The sequence below is a fragment of the Cystoisospora suis genome (assembly GCF_002600585.1).
Source record: "Cystoisospora suis strain Wien I chromosome Unknown contig_1099, whole genome shotgun sequence".
In the NCBI taxonomy this organism is placed as follows: domain Eukaryota; phylum Apicomplexa; class Conoidasida; order Eucoccidiorida; family Sarcocystidae; genus Cystoisospora; species Cystoisospora suis.
In genome coordinates, this window is record NW_027153900.1 from 298 (window position 1) to 19,978 (window position 19,681).

General features: G+C 44.4%; 2 protein-coding genes across 2 annotated transcripts; one reads left to right on the forward strand and one right to left on the reverse strand.

Annotated features, from left to right (window-relative positions):
• The first annotated feature begins 227 nt into the window (after positions 1–227).
• Positions 228–1,484, forward strand: CSUI_002655 (nuclear nf-kb activator). The gene is made up of 2 exons (XM_068062855.1): positions 228–386; positions 1,134–1,484. Exons 1-2 carry the CDS (start codon positions 254–256, stop codon positions 1,199–1,201), a joined length of 201 nt encoding a protein of 66 aa, XP_067925152.1. The 5' UTR covers positions 228–253; the 3' UTR covers positions 1,202–1,484.
• Positions 1,485–2,954: 1,470 nt separating this feature from the next.
• On the reverse strand, positions 2,955–14,453 carry CSUI_002656 (ubx domain-containing protein). Its single transcript, XM_068062856.1, has 10 exons — positions 13,566–14,453; positions 12,199–12,574; positions 11,032–11,141; positions 10,326–10,469; positions 9,128–9,531; positions 7,826–7,882; positions 6,750–6,969; positions 5,332–5,442; positions 4,757–4,825; positions 2,955–3,990 (listed from the first exon to the last, which is right to left on the reverse strand). Exons 1-10 carry the CDS (start codon positions 13,716–13,718, stop codon positions 3,901–3,903), a joined length of 1,734 nt encoding a protein of 577 aa, XP_067925153.1. The 5' UTR covers positions 13,719–14,453; the 3' UTR covers positions 2,955–3,900.
• Between the last annotated feature and the right edge of the window lie 5,228 nt (positions 14,454–19,681).

Sequence of the window (19,681 nt, forward strand, 5' to 3'; positions counted from 1 at the left end):
GTTGAGTCTCCTCAATAAACGACAAAGAGAGATCATAAGCATATATATAATATATATATGTATAGCTATGTTTGATGTGGCGCTCTCGGTAGACTTTGCATATGAATCTATATATACATATATATGTGTGTATACACGCATATGCATATATTTCGTATACATATCTATATATGGAGATCCCAAGAGAGAGAGCTGGCGTGTTTGTTTTGCTCTCTTTCTTGCTTTTTTGCGGTGTACGTACAGACATCGTCGTATGAATGCGATTCGTATAAGAAAGGAAAACCAAGTCTATAGTGCAGAAGAACAAAGAGCTCTGGCGATGTTCAATTACGAAGAGAAAGCAAACAGAGAAGCTCAGCTTATTAACGACCTCAGAGAAATGCTAAGTCAGTTAAAGAAACTCTCTCCATTTACACGTAGATTCTAAAGCCTAGTCGTGACAGCTCAAGTGCCGATGAGATAGATGATAGATTTATACATAGATCGATTCAAGATAGATTGATTGATAGATAGATAGATTAAAGATAGATAAATAGAAGTGGGGAGGTAGATAGAAATGGGTGACGTGTAGAGGAAGGAGATCTTATATGCTAATCTTTAAGAGAAGACACGTCTGTGAAGAGTCTTCTTTTTTCACATAGCTTGTTAGGATCTCTTCAATTGTATTTCGGACCCATGCGTCATCAGGTGATCTGAGGTGTACATACACCGTAAAGAAAAGCTCAGAGATCGAGATGCTAGCTTGTTCATTTGTCTGTCCCCGGAACGAAGAGTTTCATTTCTCTTTCTCTCCTCCTGTAGATTCTTCACCTCATCTTTCTCTTCTTCATGTTTGTACCTATGTATATATATATATATATAGCTATCGATGGACGTGATCGTTGTCTAGTCTGAAGAGAGGACAGAGACAGAGACTGACGTTAAGAAAAGAAGTTTTCTGGAGGTAGAAATGGTGCTTTGAGACACACATACGTTCTTATTTGTGTAGGGAGTGAGGGGGGTGTATGTACACCTGAACGTGTCTACTTTGATGAGGCGCTACTCCTCTCGCTTTCTGTGCAGAAAAGAAAACCGCTTTCTTTCTGTGACTTTCTATCTTCCTTTCTTTCTTTGTCTTCTGTCTTTGCCTTCAGAGAAGCAGAGTGAAACGCTTGCCGTTGAGGAGTTGGAAGAGGCCATCAACGCCAAGAAGAAGAACTAAAAAAGAAAAAGAATGATGCCGTCCCATCCCTACGCCAAGAAAAGACGTGATAGAGAAAGAAAGAAAGAAGAAGTGGAAGAAGGTTTCTTTACAAAGCTTGAAAGTGTTTCTCTTTCTCTTCCGAATCGTTCATTCATTCACTCTTTTTCATGTATCCTCTCTTTCTGTCTTTCTTTCTTGACGTGAGAGAAGAGAATTTCTTCTTCTCTTCCTCCTTCTCCTCCTTCGTTTTCTGTGAAGTGTTTTTCTTTTCAATGTCTGTCTTTACAGCAGATACGGTGTATAGACACTCGGCTTGCTTACGGTGTATGTATGGACAGTTAGGATTCATGTGATGCGTACCGAATGTTTAAAGAAAAAGGACACACGACTATAAACAAGCGACTTGTTCTTCTTAAGATCTTGCGCTGTCTTGTAACGAATAGGCATGCATGAGAGAGGAAGAAAAAGATTCTTCTAGCCTCCTTTTGAATTGTCGGATGCAACACTTCAGACAAGGGCAAACAATTTGAAGGAGCAAAGAGGTGTAGAAATTCCTGCTGTCGTACTAGATGTAGACAACGTCTACAGACAGAAAGAATGAGAGAAAGAGAGAAAGAAAGAGAAAGAGAGAGGTGATGAGGCTGAGCTGCTTCATGTGGGGTGACTGTGATGCCTCTTTTTCTCTCTTTCTTTTTCTTTCTTTCTTGATCGGTACGACGCGCTTGGGGCATTAGAGGGAGTGAGAATGTTTTCTTCTTCTTCTTTATCTCTTTCCTTCTCTTTCTTTCACACTCTCGGACTCATCACTAATAAGAGCATGCGTTTGGTGGAGGAAGTTAAGGAGAAAGACAAGGTAAGAAGATTCCTTCCTTGGCTAGAAGTCAGGCATGTTCGGCATACTCCTACGTACATACACCTCCTAGACTCACATATTATGCGTGTCTATGTATGTATCTCTCTATATAGTTAGTCAGGGTTTGATCTGTTGTAGTTGAAAGTGAATGAAGTCTATCAGAAAGGATCAACTACTATAGAGATAAATACACAGTGTACGTACAGCCAATGTACTACGTGCCTACACATCTCTCTTTCACACATGAAGAGAGAGAGACGGACGCCTGACTCCGTTAGATATTCCAATAGAAGAGAGGATAGAGTGTTTTAACTGATCTTGATCTTTTTCTCTTCATCCTCTCTTTCCCCCTTTCGATTTTCCTCTCCCTAGATACTTCAAGCTAGAGAGAGAGAACGCTATGAGAGAGAGAGAAAAGACGGCAAGGTAAACTTTTGAAAAAGCAAAGAAGGAAGGAACGAGATGGGAATGAGTAGTGACAGGATCAAGGCAGAAAGGGTTTAAACGGAAGTCTTATGTATCATTCGGTCTCTTTTCTCTCTTCTTCCCCGAGCTGTCACAAGATCAAAAGAAACAAAGAGATGAAACAGACGAAAGAAGAAGAAATTTCCCTCTCTTTTTCTTTGAAGAGTCAAGAGAGACTTCTTTCTCTTCCTCTTCTTGAACTACTTCATATCTGTCCTTTCTTTGTTTCTTTCTTCTGACGTTTCTCGTTCCTTCTTTTCTTCTTCCTTAGACTTGTGTGAAGTTTCTCTCTCTTTATTCTTCAGTCTAGTCCGTCTATCTCTCTTTCGAGAGAAGAGAGAGATACTCGCGAAAAGAAAAGAAGTGAAGAAAAAGAGAGCTAGACAGTTAGTGATCCAAACAAAAGCTTGAGAAGAGTCTTATTGAGAAAATCGAAAACGAGACAGGAAAGGAAAGAAAGTTGGGAAGAAAGACACAAGGAAATGTACAGGAGACAGGAGCCTCAAAAACCAGGAAAGGAGGAAAGAAAAAGATAGAGAAGACGGAAAAGAAGCGGTAAGATAGCCTAGGCCCTGTAGATGAAGTTGAGGTGTATATACACCCTAGATACACCTGAATGGCATTTGAAACTGACGGAAGGAGAGAAGAATTTGGCAACCCAAAGAGAGAAAGAAAAGATCAAGTACTATTATCTCTTTCTTTTCTTTTTTTCTTTCTCTTTCTCCCTTTTCGTGTGTCAAGAGGATCTAGATTTCTTTCACACTTCCAAAGAACTCAAGCCTGAAAGTGTCGATAGAACAACTTCTCTCTCTTGTTTTCCCTTTCTTTTCTGAAGCTCTTTCTCTCTCTATAGGACGAATGAGAAAGAAAAAAAGAGGAGGAGGAGGATATCCCCACTTAGGAAAGAACAGAAAAGACGAAGTTGTAGAGAGAAGGAGGAGCCTTTGCTCCTCCTTCCTTCATCCCACATTTGAATCGATGGATCGATCAGAGCATCGACTTCTCACTCACCCGCCACGACCAGCCAGCCACGCACTCGCCTTTCCCCATCCTCTTTCTTCTTCTCATGATATGACAGATGTAAGAAGGAAGCGAAAGAGAGAGAGAGACTTCTTCCCTAATACAGCACCGGCAAGTATACAAAGCTCAAGACAGGACTCGCCAACATACTTAGTCTCTCTCTCTTTAGTCTTCTGTTGAAAAATAGAAAGATAGATAGCTGGGCTGAAGAGATGAGAGATCAAGATAAACAGACTTAGCAGAAGGTCCTAAGGAACATGAATTTGAAGAAAGAAAACGAACGTCGCATAGTCTATCCACATCTCTATATCTATCAACTATTCATATACTCCTCTACGTTTCTTCTTCGTCTTTTTCTTTATCTTCTATGGCGTTTCTTTCAATCTTCTTCTTCTTCTGACTCGGAGGGAATGAGAAGGACAGCACTGTTGGGATGTAAAAAAGATTCTCCTAGAGTCGTCTTCGTATCCTACAAGAAGAAAGAAAAAAGAAAGAATGAAAGAAAGAAAGAAAGGGCCTTCCTCGCTGCACTTCTTTACGTACGTGTATGGTAGAAGTGTGAAGATAAAGGCACTTCTACACATGTAGACAAGGTCACCGCACGTTTGGATATATCTCTCTAGGCGCAGGTGTATATACACCTTTGCATACATATGGGGAGAGAGATCCAGGTATAGATAAATGGGACCTGATCTCTCTCAGCATTACGACAAGCGCCCTTCTCTCTCCCTACTCATGGACCTATGCACGCCTATATATATGTATATATGTAAATCTATGTAGACGAAATAGAGATGTATGCATGCGTTGAGAAACAGCTCTATACTTTTCTCCGGCCTAGGCTTGAAAGGTTTCTGAATGAGAAGGGGAGCGGTTGCTATTGAAGAGAAAAAGCAACAGAAGAAGAAGATGCATGCATGCAAATAAACAGGAAGAAAGAAGAGCAAAGGAAACAAGAGAAATATACCGAACACAAGATAAGCTAAAAGAGACACATTAATTTCCCCGGGCGCATATCTTCCATTTGTCTATATCTATCTATACATATGTGTATAGATACAGAGCAGATGCGTATCTCCCTCTCATACTATTCCTGATATAGATTCTATGACTCCTCCGATCCTCTCCATATCACGTCCATTCTCCTCCTTTTTGCTGCTGTTCTTTCGTCTCTTCTTTTCTTTCTCTTCTGCTTTTCTTCTTCTTCTGTTGGTCTTTTCTTTGTTTCTTCTTACTCTAGATATCGCGCCATTTCTTGGAGGGGCGACGAGGTGAAACCGAAGAGGAATGCAAATCTCCTCATTCTACACACAAAGAAAGAAAGAAAGAATGAAAGAAGATAGAAGATAGAAGAGACACCTCAAACCACAGAACTAGGCCAACTATGCGAACGGCGGGGCCTACGTATAAGCATGCACATACGTATGAATATGTACGTGTGACTATGATGTATGTATGAAACACTATGCATGCATGAATATCTACGTATGTATGGATCTGTATGTCTATGTATGTGATCATTCTCTACAGCGTTTATACCTATGGAAACTCTAGGGCCGCAGTCCAAATGAATCTATCCTTTCTGCAAGAAAAAGCGAATACATCGATATAAATAGGCATACATACACACGTATACATACATACATATACATACATACATATACATATATACATATACATATATACATCTATAGAGATACGATTTCCACGTAACCTTTCCATCCACGTGTGTCTATACACTCGAACAAGAAGAGAAAGAGAACCCTAGATGATAAGTAAGAAAAGAGAGAGTTGCCGTTTGCATACTTACCTGGGTATATTCACTTAGGCAATCCGCCCATGTATAGAGATCTTGTAGAGACGTTTTATGAGAAGAGAAACACTTCTTCACTCTTCGCCCATCCGGAAGTTTCAAACAGATCTACACACACAAAGAAAAAAGACACACAAAGAAATCACGTCGACAGAAAGGAAAGAGACATGAAGAGACATAGAGAGAGACAGAGAGAGAGAGACACCAAAACAGAGGCGGATCGAAAGATAGATAAGTAGAAAACAGAGAAACGACCATCTTATGCTATCTATCTATCTATCTATCTATTTATCTTTAATCTATCTATTTATCCATCTTCAATCTATCTCTCTATTTATCTTTAGTCTACGTCTCTGTGATCTATGTCAAGTCGTGAAGCTAGATAGATAGAGAGGAGAGAGAGGAAGAAAGGGGAGAGCATAACAATGGGATGAGAAGAAAAAAATGAGGTCTGTATCGCACATAGGGTAAGACAATCTTGCTTGGATCGAAACAACACATGTACTATCCTGAATCTATCTCTAGTCTATCTATCTTTGATATCTTTACACATACATACATAGATAGATGCATGCATGCAGACATACATACATGGCTTTTTCATATAACAGTCTAGTGTGGATAGGTAGACAGGACACTCCCCCCCCCTCTCGTGATGAGCTAGCTAGACATGTCTATACACACGACATACATATCTATCCATATATCTATATATCTATATATATGAATATGTTTATGATATGAGACTGATAAGAAGCTTCCTAGATATACGTGTATACACGGATATGGCTATGTACTCACAAGAAGCTTCATATAAAAGTGTACTGACAGCGTCCATAGATAGACAGACTGAAGAGAGATTAGAGGGAGATAGATTAGAGATAGATAGACGAATGATAGACAAACTGCAGATAGATGGATAGATAGATAGTTAGGCAAGTAAAAAAGAGACCTATAGAGATGCTTTCTACGCAGTCTTTTCTCATCTATACACTCGAAGATAGAGAGTAGAGAGACAAACACATACATAGGGAAATCTGAGACAACTCAAGTCTCCTCTACATCTATCGACTCTACTATTATCCTACGTATAGGAAGAGAAGATCCACACAGTAGGGACAACAAATAGAGCTTTCACACACCTGCACACACACAGAGCGGCTGTAAATAGAAGCTTTTCTTTCATAGAGACAAAGGGAACAAAAGACCAAAGAATACCAAGCATGCATCTACACGGATTCCCTCGGGTGTACATACACTTCAGTACACCCGTCGACTCTCTTTTTTCTTCTTGCCTTCTCTCAACTCCTGTCTTGCTCTTGTTGCAAGCGTGAAATTTATTCTATATAGAGAAGAAGCGAAAAGGTTAGAAGACAAGAGAAGAAAAAGAGTCTTTCTCTTTTTCTTTTTCTTACGCAAGTCTTTTGTGGATTGCCATGGCTAGCTGGATCGTGTGATGAGCTGGTCGATGAGGATGAAAGATCGACGTCTTCTTCTTCTTTCTTTTCTTGCTGACGTAACTTCTCAGCTGTTTCTCTTCGTTCTTTTTTACGAAGCTTTTCTGTTTCTTTCTTTTCTTTCTCGATCTTCTTCCTCTTCTCTTCTCTCTCAAGACGCCTAGCTTCTTCGTCTCGCCTAGAGAAAGACACGGAAATAAGAAAGAGAGAGAGAAGATAAATTTCATTGATCCTTCTGTAAGCAACTCCCAAGTGCAAGAAAGACATCGAGGAGGAAGGCACGACAACTCAAGACTCGCCCCCGGGCTACTCCCCTACATGCACACACACACACATACCATCATATACCAACCCTAGACGAGAGATACATCAATCAAAGATAGATTAAAGATAGATAGATAGATAGATATAGATAGATAGATAGATAGGTAGATAGATAGGTAGATAGATAGATAGGTAGATAGATAGATAGATAGATAGATAGGTAGATAGAGAGGTAGATACATAGATAGATAGCCAGATAGGTAGATATAGATAGATAGATAGGTAGAGAGGTACATAGACAAAGATAGATAGATAGATAGACAGATAGATAGATATATCTGAACACATCCACATATGTATCTGTCTATACGTAACTCTACATACATACATACATTATGAACAGTGTAATACATACAGATAGATATATGTATGAGTAGGAGGTGTCCCCGTCGTACCTGATAGAGAGAGAGAGGAAGTGATAGATCTTTGCTTATAGACCTAGATAGATGGCTATGTTGTATAGAAATAGATTAAGATAGATGGACGGCATACTCTACTCTAGTCATTCGATTGATGTACATACACAGGAGGCAAGTGATTCATGTAAAGAATTCTAAAGCAGTGCAAGCCCATCTAACAAGTTGCTGTACACTCAGCCTACATATATAGATATATATGTATACATTCGCCTCTCTCTTTACATATAGATATAGATAGGTAGGTAGATGTAGACGTGTGCGCGTGGATTCGTGTGCGTATTGTTTCTTTACTTCAAAGTTTCTTGTCGCATGACCTCTTGGAATTCTCTCTCCTGCTCTTCGCGTAGTCTGAGGGAACGCCCACACACAAATCCACGCATCTGCATCTCCTACATATCTATATTCATATCTAAGGAGAGAGGCATACGTATGCATATAGAACTATACACATATAAATCGCAGATACATCTGATACAAACGGACAGGAACACGGATGGAAAGCCAGGTAGAGACATTCTTCAGCATAGATGTATATATATATATATAAATGTACGTAGAGTTACGAGAGTGTGCATACATGTACGTGAATGGAGATAGAATATGTGACTAAGCTGTAAAGAATGAGAAACATACAGACACATATAGATTCATACATATACATACATAGATAGATACGTGTTCATACATACACATACACACATACATACACATACCTGGATACACAGGTAGATACATGTACATATTTAACACTTATTCATAGAGAGATAGATATTTTTACACCCTCAGCCGTCCTCCTCCTAGACTCGTGAAATCCGGAGATTGTACACACGACAAGGCAGATAAAAAGGAGACAAAAGAAAGAAAGAAAGAGTGAGGAAGAGATAGGGATCTCCAATCTTGTGAGTTTGTGGCTCTTTGTCGGTCTATCCTGGTCGTCTATGTTTCTTTACTTCTCTTCTCTATCTCAGAAATCTCTTATTAGCAATCCATGCATCATACAAACCTACACCTCTCCAGAATGTCATCTACCTTCACACATGACAAACATATCTATATGTATAAATATATATATATATCTATACATATAGATATATATATATATATACCTCTATATCTATACATATAGATATATATATATACCTCTATATCTATACATATAGACATATATATATATACCTCTATATCTATATATATATATGTTAGGAAAATCCTCTAGGGAGGGAAAACGATAGAGACTGAAAGGTTTCGAAAGGTGATCGAGAAGAAGAAGCGAAAGCAGTAGGAGTGATGTTGAGACTTCCTTCTATCCCCATGCGCAGCGAAGAAGTCTATCTAGCTGTATAGACACCATACGTGTCCTTTTATCAAATATCCACCTAGAAGATTGAGGTGTATATACAGGTGGAAACATCCGAAGGAGAGAGAGAGGGGAGAATCAAGATGAAAGAGAGAAATGAAGAGAAACGGGAGAACAGCGGTCTCTTTTTACCCTCTCTCTTTATGCTTCTTTTCCTATCTCTTCGTTTCTCCATTGTTCCCCTCTTTTCTGTCATTTTTCTTGTTTCTTCTCTCTCTCTCATGTGTTCCACTTACAGTCGATTTTGCTCATTTTCAAGAAGCTTTTTCATTTTTTCTTCTTTCTTTTCTTCAGCTCTCTTCTGTCCATCGAGTAAAGAAGAAATAACTAACTCCTCGTTCGCCAGATCTTCACCTCTCAAACATCGAAGAAAGACCCGACTGCGACCTTCCTGGAAGAGATGCGATACTCCGCCTGTCGCATAACGATGGTGAGGTGTATATACACCTCCTCCACTGAGAAGAGAAGATGAAGAAGAAGAGGATGAAGATGAGGAATCTAAAGCACTTGGGAGAAGAAGAAGAAGAGAAGGCAAACGGGAGGAGGAGGATGAAGAAGAAGAAAGGAAAGGAAGAAAGGCTCGCGATAACGTCCCGGTTAGATGAAGAGCATCGACAGCATAAAAGATGCACGTCTCATCCTAACAAAGATAAAAAGAAAAGAAGAGAGAGAAACACGGAGATAAATAGATAGGTCATCATGTATGATCGACAAAGATCTTCTTTTTCTCTTCTTTCAAAAAGATGGGTTCTATCTCTTTTCTTCTCTCTATCTCTCCTGTCCCTCCATCTTTCCTCCCCATCCACCGTATCAGCAAGAGAAGAAGAGGCGAGGGCGAAAACAAGAAGAATGAGACAGACAGACAGACAGGTGGACCTGCGACATGTATATTCTTCTTTTCTATATAGAGTCTTTGTGAAAAAGAGAGAGAGAGAGAATGATACATGTGTTGCTTCATCTCTCCAAGAGCCCCTCCCAGCCATCCTCTGAAGAGAAAACGTCCACGAGAAAGAACAAATAAAAGAAGAAACATCCGGAGGAGGAGAGGAAGAATTTCCTTCTTCTCTTGTTCTATTGCATGCGTCTGTAGTATGTTACTATTCTAACAAGGGACAAGACACCTCTCATCCGTTCAAATCAAAAGAAGATAAAAAAGGAGATAGAGGAACAGATTAAAGATATATAGAGAGATAGATTGAAGATAGATAGATAGATTGAAGATAGATAGATAGATAGATTGAAGATATATAAAAAGAAAAGAAGAGAGAAGGAATGAGAAGATAGCTGACTCAGAAGAAACGCCACTCGGCCCCCAGGCCTCTTCTACTTCACTTGCCTTTCTCGATGCTATTTCTCTCCTGTCTTTCTTTCTTTCTTTCTCTTTCTTTCTTTGTATCTTTCCTAGGAGTAGTGTGAGTGTAAGTGGTGTCTTACGAGGAGGTCAATGATGAGCTCATTCTTTAAGACCTGACTGCAGAAGGTGTCTGCATGTGAGCTAGTGGAGGAATTTCTGCATGCGTTGGGATAGTGAAGATAAACAGCCAAGACAAGGTCCTCCCTCCTCGCCTCATCAAACGCCTACAGACACCCCACACACACAAGAAAGAAAGAAAGAAAAAGAAAGAAAGAAGGAAAGAGTGAGAAAGAGAAGACGGATGAGAAGAAAGAAGGACGTGAAAGAGAGACACTGGAGATGACCCGCAGCACCTCCGTATCTACGTATCATCTTTCTCCAATCTATCTCTATCTAGGAACATCCATCTATCTATCTACCTATCTATCTATCTATCTATCTACCTATCTATTGTTTATATCCCTCTTTCTATGTCTATTCGTCTGTCTGTGTCTATCAGGCTTTGTGGGGGGATATGTCTATGTATATGAAAGATCGACATCTTCCCCTACCATCGTTGATCTCTTGGTCTGACTTTCCTCTTTCTATCTTTCTCGTGAAGTGCCTTCTTCTTCTTTTCCCTCGTCTTTAGCACTGACTTTGGTCAGCATGGAGTTGAAAGAAAGAGAAAAGACAGAGAGGAAGAGAAGAGAAGAGAAGAATAAGAAAAGAAGGGGGAAGGGGGGGGGGAAGAAGACGCAGAAGAGAGAGAGTGAAGAAGCAGAAGAAGAGTGGTAGAAATCTCACCTGCTGAAAGGAGACACCCCCGAAGAACTTGGGATGTTTCGCGCCATAGAGCCGCTCATAGAAAACATGAAAAGACTCCTTAGGAGTCGATCTTAGCAAAAGAAAAGAAGCTAAAAAGAACAGAACGATAAAGAAAAGAAAAGGACGACCACGGTAAACATAAGAAGAAAAGAAGGACGATCATGATGAGAAAAAAGAAACGAAAGTAAGCAAGCAAAACTAAAGAGAAAGAGAAACAAAACTGAAAGGAAAGGAAAGGAAAAGGAAGAAGAATTTCACAGGAAAGATAAAAGAAGCAGAAAGACAGAGACATTAAGGATGGATAGAAAGATAGATGGAAGACAGACAGATGGAAGATAGATAGAGTCCAGATAGATTAAATATAGAATAAAGATAGATAGATAGATAGATGGCTAGATTGAAGATTTATAAACAGATTGAAGACCAACTATAAGTAGATCGAGAGAAGGCGTATAGACGATCGATCATGCGAGAGATGAGATTTCTAAGGTTAAGTTCTGAGAGAGAGAAGGAATGAAAGAGGAGAGATAATAGGCGACAGATAAATTAGAAAGCCTGGAGAGATATTCGATGGGAAGCAGAAGAAGAAGTGTTCTCTCTCTCTCTGGAACTCCCTCCTCTCTTTCTAAGACATTTTTTGTACGCCTCTCTCTCTCCTCTCTTGGCCGTGACAAGCCTTCACAAAGCACTCCAGAGAGACCCAAGGAAGAAAGATCAGAAAGAAGGGAGACAGAGAGATAGGAGATTCTAGAAGAAGGAATGCGAAGAAGAACAACAAAGGCGAGAAACTGAGAAAGAATGATCTCCCTCTACGGGACTTGTATAAACGGAGAAAGGAGGAGAGAGAGAGAAGAATAAGAAAAGCAGAAGAAAAGAAGAAAGAAGATTTTACGATAGAGACTGTCGGATTGAGAAGGTTCTTTCAGGGGAGGCAATAGACAGAAAGAGACAATGAAAGAGAGGGAGACAAAGAAGAAAAATCTCGATATTTCCTTGGAAGGAGAAGAAAAGAGGAAAACTTGTTGACATGCAGAGAAAGTAAAAGAACAACGATGAGAATGACAACCTCGCATGCATATATATATATATATATATATATGACTAGCAGACTGGGGTGGTGTCTATACACCCGAATGGTTTGCTTACAGAGAAGCTCAAGGAATCTTGAGATACATCGAGCGATCGTATGAAGAATCTTGGCGGCTACGTGGAGAAGAGAAGAAGGAAGAGAAGAAAGGAGACGCCGGCAGATCTGCAGTCGACTTGAAACCTCTCTATCACTTCTCTCTATCAAGACTTCTCGGCCACGATTATTATTCTCATCATGAGGAGGTAAAGCGCGAGAAGAAGAAGAGGTAGGTTCTTCTTCGACTTGAGAAGAAGGATGTGAAGAAGGAGGGCGTCGATGCTTGAGCTGGGGAAGAGTAGTAGGAGACACACAGGGATGACAAGAAGAAACAAATCGAAGGGAAGAGATCAACACATCTACCTGGTCGATTGCCCTCGTGTCCGTACCCCCTAGCTACATAGGATATTATACATCATAAGATTTACGGGGGAGAGACACAACGAAAGAAAAGAAAGGAAAAGCTGTCTAGAGTTGCGTCATGAAAGGAAAGAGACATCCATAAAACGCAAATCTTTTCTGATTGATCACTAGAATGATCTTCATAACCATGAAAAGACAAAGAAGAAGACGGGGGGGGGCGTAGTGAGGAATATACACCGGAACTTTTACGAGTCTCGGCGGTTGGCTGAATGCTGGGCTCGATGACACCTTGAGGGATGTCCGCCTGTGTCTCCAGAAGTCTATCTGTCTCATCATGAAGGAAAGAAGATAGACTTCAGCATATCTATCTATCCATCTATTTGTAATCTATTCATCTATCTATCTGTAGAATGTATATCCATTCACCGAGGGGGGTACCATCGATCCAGATAAATGTAGATACACGTATACTGCGTATATGTACACATATACATATATACAGATATGTATGTAGATATGTATATAGACATCTGGGTGAGCTGAGCTGAGAAGAGAAGGAGTAAAAGTAAAGTGATTTGTAAGGTGATTGAGTATAGAACGAAATGATAGCCCCTACTACTCTAACATGACTTAAATGTAGACCTGTAAGCATAAACATGAGGTGAATGAATACCTCTGTATATCCGATCCTCTGAAGCCGTCTCTAACCAGTAGAGACCGCAACTGCTATGGAAGCAGTCACTGAGAAATCGAGAGAGAAAGAGAGGAAAGTTCTCTCCTCCCCTTCTTTCCTTTTCTAGGCGTGGGCCCGGCACAGCGCATGCGCAAAGTCGCTGTGCCCTCCCGTACACCCACAGCATGGTGAGGTACAGAGAACACGCCGGGGTAGATAAAACCGCATACACACCACTTGGCAATGGAGATATTCAATCCTCTTACGCATATACAAAGAGATACATATCCTAGTGAATATCTGTAGTATCTACATGTGCATGCAAACACAAGGTGGTGAGCCGTTTCCCACCTGATTTTGAGAGGTCGTTTCTACATCTCCTTCTTTAGTTGGCATTGGCTGAGACGGAGGAGAAGAATTGTTAGTCTGACTTTCATTCTCAGGAGGAGATTCTGATGAGGGGGGAGGAAGAGAAGAATTAGGGGGGGGGCTATCACTATCCATTGTGACGATGTCTCTGGAGAGAAACGGTCGCACAGGCGGCGGAGGAAGATGTAGTCTGAATTTTCTCGACAAAGGCAGAGGAAGCTAGTGTCGACCGGAGGACGTTGAAGAACCGAAGGCAGGAAAGGAAAGCATATTTTTAGCAGAAGCAAGAAGAAAGGGAAGAAGGAGGGCGCGGCGTCTGGGGTGTTGGGTCATAATCACCGATGACAGGGCCCTGTGGTGAAAAGAACTTGAACAGCGGCATGGTTAAGTGATGAAGAAACTGGTAGGAACACGAGAAAAAAAGAGCAAAAAGAGATGAAACAGAGACGATGGAGACAAAGTTAGAGGAAAAGGTGGACGACGTGAAAGAGAGAAGGTGGAAAATGAGAAAGAAGACGGTCGTTCATCGGTCGGACTGAAACATGGCTTTGCTGGGTGCCTGTACACCTAAGAAGCACGAGAGAAACATGAGATAGCCCATGACGGTCCTGGGTTGTAAAAAAGAAATTGCCCTAGAAGAGGACTAAAGAAGTTCTAAATGAGTAAGAAGATGACCCTCCTAGGAGTCCTGCCTACTACTTCACTGGAGAAAACGGGGGTGAGCGGTTTCATTCAGAAGAGTGGTTTGATGAGAGAGAAAGGAAAGGAAAAAAGACCTTTCCGCACAAAGTCACTATGTCTTCCTCGTACAATTACGAGAAATCTCAATCCTCTTCTAAATGCAACGGAACAGGGAAGGCATTTCTTATGATCGTCCGAGAGTTCGGCAACTCTTTTAGCGATGTAGGCCATGTGCGAGGGAAGGAAGATTGAATGCATGCAATCAGTCACTGGCTTATCGGCAAGCCCGGGGAAGAAAGATAATCATGGCAAACCAAGAAGGTACAAACCTTCTCTTTACGATGCTTTTGCGGGGTTCGGGGAAACTCGGACACAAAGGCTGACACCTCCGAGGACGCGGAATGACTGGTACGCCGAAGAGAAAAAGAACCAACTAATCTTTCTGCTATATGGAGAAGAGGCAACTTTCGTGCGGCATCACGACGAAGGTGTTGTGAGGTGGTGTGGTGAATGGTGAATAAATGTGACCGATTGAAAAGACACAAAGCGAGTCCTGCTAGAGACCTCTACGATGTACGAGGACGAAGCATAAGAGCGACGACCTCTAGTGGTACAGCTGTGATACAGTACATCTTGGTGTTACTTCTACTTGCCGGGAAGTAGGTAAATGCAGATACTGGGGTGCAGACCTGTCACTATTACAGAACAAGCTATCGTTCGTCTTCTCCTGATAAAAATAGTAGAGCACACACCGTTCTTCACTCTCTCTCAACCATTCACAGAGTCACGATTCTCACCATTTATGCCGTCGATAGAGAGCGGCTGAGAACACGAAGCAGAGGCGGGAACACAGGTGACCAGAGCATCTGGAAGTTCCTGCATGTCCTGAGTTCTCCTGGAGTGGTCTTCAAACTTAGGGAAAGAACCGATCAGACTCTCCTAAGAGTCTTCGGTTCTCGTGCCGGTCTAAGGTGTTATGACACGTAGGCAGGGACGCCTCAGACGGTCAGGTCGAGCGAGTCTTTTCTACCTCCCGCCGGAGCCTCAAGAAGTAACTGTTATAAACGACCACTCGGGTATCCTTGACGACTCGTAACGTGTCCTCTGACTCCCCGATTAGTCTCCGAAGAGTTCGACAAGAATTCATTCAGGTGTGTCAAGCAGAAGAATATCCCGTGTACCGGGCAACCCGATTTCTCCTCCGTTAGGTCATAATTCCCCCGTCATTCCTTGACAGCATGCGTCTGTAGCTGTCCTCATAAACAGCTCGAAGCTGACAAGACTGTCCATCGAGGCCGTCCTGCGTGTGTACACAATTTCACACTCGCTGACCACTCCTTCCGCTAGCATCTTCGCGTTGGTTACGTGAGGCAGCCTGCTTACAGTTAGTATCCTAATCCTCTACATACCAATACATGCCTGCACAGGACTGCGGCCGAGTTTGAAAGGGGGGTGTGCGACCCTTTACGCCTCGCATTTTGAAGAGGGAGGGGGCGCACGTTATGCCTTCCCTCAGTACGAGCACACTGATGTCCTGAGAGCGCAGCTGTATCGACTTGACTGCACCGCAAGAGCCCCAGACAAAAAAATGGTTTCTAGTGCTCAGCAATGGGAAGGGAAGTGTAACAGCCTCTTTCTGTCGCGCTGCCCTTGATATGCACACCGCATGCTCACACGAGACAGCAGGTGTGACTGCGCTTGCTTTAAAAAATCTCTTATACAGGGGGTCACTAGATGGTCTCCCTTCCTGCCGGCAGGTCTTTGGCGCGGGCAACACAACCCAAAACAATATAGCACAAACGCCGAAGCACGGCGAAAACAATGTACAGGTTGGCGCACGCGACCAAGTTCCACAGAAAACCGCGGGCGACCACCCCGCAACACATACACCCAACTACAGCCGTCCGAGAGTTGGCGGGTCAAGGAGAGGGTGCTGAGCTTCAGTGAAGGCCCTGTCCTTAGACAGGTAAGAACGCAGCTGCAACACGAAAATAAACTTTCGCAGCTGCTACGGAACGAGTCCGCTGCTAGCTCCCACCGTCGACACTGCGCACAAATTTTTCAGTACAACACGGGGGTATATATACCCTTATACAGAACTAGTGTCACAAGCCTAGCAGGCTAAAAGTGTTGCACAAATACTGCAAATCGGTATGGGTGGCAGTAGTACCAGGAATATCACAGTTGAGCCAGCTGTACGACATAGTAGGCTGAATCCTAACGATCAACAAGTGGCCCTACTGGCACTACAATCCGCCCGGAAGGCACCGATAGCTACCCTCCCGGTATACCTTCCCGTCGCAAGAACATTCGGGCACCCATATATTGCAGCTCGGCTACGCGAAAGGCCCTACAGCGTCGGCTGCTTTTTCTCGCCGCATGAGCGTATCCGCCATCAATTCCCCTTCGCACACTGCGCACAGGGTACCTACCTACTGTCACAATTTCATGGGAACCAGTACTGGTGGTAGTCTACAACACAGTGCAACCAAATACTGATTGGAGCCGAGTGCCTGGAAGATTGAAACTGAGCCAGGTGCACAAAAATGGTAGGCTGGCTCTTCTCCCGCACATCTACGGCCCTGGTTGCACAGCAGTGTGGCCAAATGGCACCAGTGACTACAATCCAAGCATAGACTCTTGGCGCAAGAACCAGCATGTTGTTTGTATAAATTCTAACCTTTTTGAGCTGTGGTCGACAAAGAAACTCATTCTCTCCGGCGGGTGGACCCCACTCCAAAATCTCAAAAACTGCGGAGAGCACACTGCGGGAAACTCCCTGACCTCGCCCAGCTTTAAATCGGACACCACCCTCTACAACCGGCTAGTCTGACCGGACCTCCTCCGATGACGCCACACACCGTCCACCCTGGGCGGCGCTTCCGCTATCTACTGCTGGCCTGGCGTAGCATTCCTCCGGATAGCCAGACCCCTCTGTACGTGGGCCATACGCACTGCCCTCACAGCGCGCTCCAGCTCATCAACCGCTTCCCGTACCTCTTGTTCGGCGCGACCTGACAACCACCATGACCCTAGACTCTGCCCCCTCGGCCTTTCTGGACGTTTGCCTCCACCACTTGTCCACCACGGATCCCATCTACCTTCGGAGGCTCTGTTCATCCGGAGTGCTACGCTCAGCGCTGCTTGGAAAAGGTCCCTTCCGCTCAACCTACTACTCCCTCCCGGGTTTCTTCAACCGGAATGCGAGCCCAATTCCGCTGCATGGGGGCCCTTGTGAGAGGGTTTCGGAGCGCGCGTTTCAGGCCTGTGCGGGTTACGAGCGTCTAAGTTAGGGAGGGGTGCGGCACCAAGGATCAGCTGCTGTCGAGCAGCTACCTGTCTGTGTGCTCCTATCGTCGGCGGAATACGTGGAGCAGTTGCTGGGGGAGACTGAGCTGCAGGCGGACTGCGAACGTCACGCACAAAACTCGGAGAACGTGGTCGACGCACGGGCACGGGAGAAGGTGGTCGATGGCCTGAAGTGTGCGGCACCGCCCGGGCTAGCAACCACGGCAGGAAGAGCGTACTTTTCGACTGTCCAGCAAGCTGTCTTCGAGACAGGCCCGGTTCGACACGTCTCTCATGAGAGTCTGTTTGCGGGGCAAGCAGATCAGGCACGTGGAACGAGCCACACCCGACGCCTTGGGACCGCCCCCCTCCACCATGAAGAGCGTGCACTGCCTTGTTGTTAGCACCTGAAGGGCTTCCGCCAACAAGCCCAGCAGCACTGGATGGACTTGGGGACTGAACGTGCAATTGATCTGCCGGTTCCTTCCTTGTCCCGGCAGCAGCACCGGGGCATCCCCATGGAAAACTGCTGCCGCCCCGTGCGCCGCGCGGAACACGCCTTTGACCTGTCCGTACATGTTCACGCACTGCGTCGTCCAAGTCGCGAGACGACTCATGGGCAGCGCCGAGGAAATAAACAAGGCCGGGAAATACAACAGGAAGAAGGCAAACAAGTGCGCACCTGCCCAACAAAGAACGCATCTTGAACATACCTTACAAATCACAAGGCATCATCGAGAGAAAAGTCCGGGTAGCTTCTTCGCACCCACATACTCATGCAGCTGATTACGACCGCGCCTTGAAACTGTGCGGCCACAACGAAGGGACATTGCGGGTTCTCCGAATCACCACACCCGAAGCCTACGCATTCAAACGGGTGACGAGACATGAGGCGCGTCGTCAAACCTAAAATACAATGGCGAGAGCTGTCTCTGTGTCGGCTACGCAAACACCTAATCACACACAACCCAAAGTCCGACACTGCAAGGACTGTGACGCCGTCATACTCTCGCGGAAAGAAGAAAGGACTGACGACCAGTGGCTCGCCGTCCACCGGTCCCCGGCGTCGCAGATCGCTCACCAGCACACTCCAGCCCTCCACAACACGAGCCCGCCGCGCCGCACGTAGTTTACAGGCCCGTGTTAGCGCGCGCCTGTAAACTAACTGCGACTTGGACGTCGCGCAGAGCGTACAAGCCTTCCAGCGCTGCCTGGGACAGGCTTCCGAGGTAGCAGATAGCTCCTGAGCTCCGGAGAAGCTTTTAGCGTTGCTGGTAGGTTACAGCCACGCAACCTTCCCAGTTCTAGCGTTACACGCAGTGACACGCATACACCGGGAGTGTGCGGCCACATATATTTCTTTTGCGGACAGAAAGGAATGAGGCCTTGACGGACTGTGCAGCTACGATAGAGAGAGAGGTCCTCACATCCTTCCAGTCACGTGCCCTTAACCCCGGCTGAGGGCGGCATGGGGAAGGGCGAAGTGTCGCGACGATGGCTGACTTCGAATGTTCGCAGTGTTGCGGGCTGACGGCATCTCCGCTGAAAAAGTGGAAAACTACTTCAGGGTCGCAGGCACTCAGCACCAGAGTGACCAAAAGGGAAGGCAGCAAACTGACTTCCTTGTCTTGCTGTACGAATGGCATTCCTGTCAGTCAAACTTGTGGATTCGCACCTTGCCCGGTCGCTTTGAGCGACCCAGTGGACACGTACCGCTCGAATGTTCTCATCGATCAGTACCGCACTTCATGGCTCGCGGTAGGGCTGCGGGGCAGGATTATAAACTGACTGCAAATCCACCTACAAAGTCACATCGACCGCGGGCGCGCACGCTAGTTGCTGTCCCGAAGTTCCGACGTACTGCAAAGACTTTTACGGTCGGGTATGTCAGAGAGAATGCACTGCCTTCGACGTCTGGCAGATTAGATACGAGACCTCCGCCGCCCCGTTCGACAATAAAAAAGGTCGACGAGCAATCAGAAACAGATACGGCTACTCTTCACGCGACTAAGGACTGAAGCGCCTGTGGCGTGGCTCCACGCGATGGGCCGTGCTGTGCTTCGGGGTGGTGTTGCGGTACCTGATAGCTCTGGCGTGAACAGAGGGAAATCGGCCTCTGTGTTAGCTGC

What these genes read in the sequence shown, in the direction of transcription:
- CSUI_002656 (XM_068062856.1), bottom strand. Translation starts at nt 13,718, where the DNA reads ATGGATAGTGATAGCCCCCCCCCTAATTCTTCTCTTCCTCCCCCCTCA. An exon ending in AAACGACCTCTCAAAATCAG is followed by an intron (nt 12,575 to 13,565) that starts GTGGGAAACGGC and finishes TATCCTATGTAG; the next exon opens with CTAGGGGGTACGGACACGAG. An exon ending in ATGCGACAAGAAACTTTGAA is followed by an intron (nt 6,970 to 7,825) that starts GTAAAGAAACAA and finishes GTCTTTCTCTAG; the next exon opens with GCGAGACGAAGAAGCTAGGC.
- CSUI_002655 (XM_068062855.1), top strand. Translation starts at nt 254, where the DNA reads ATGAATGCGATTCGTATAAGAAAGGAAAACCAAGTCTATAGTGCAGAA. An exon ending in CGACCTCAGAGAAATGCTAA is followed by an intron (nt 387 to 1,133) that starts GTCAGTTAAAGA and finishes CTTTGCCTTCAG; the next exon opens with AGAAGCAGAGTGAAACGCTT.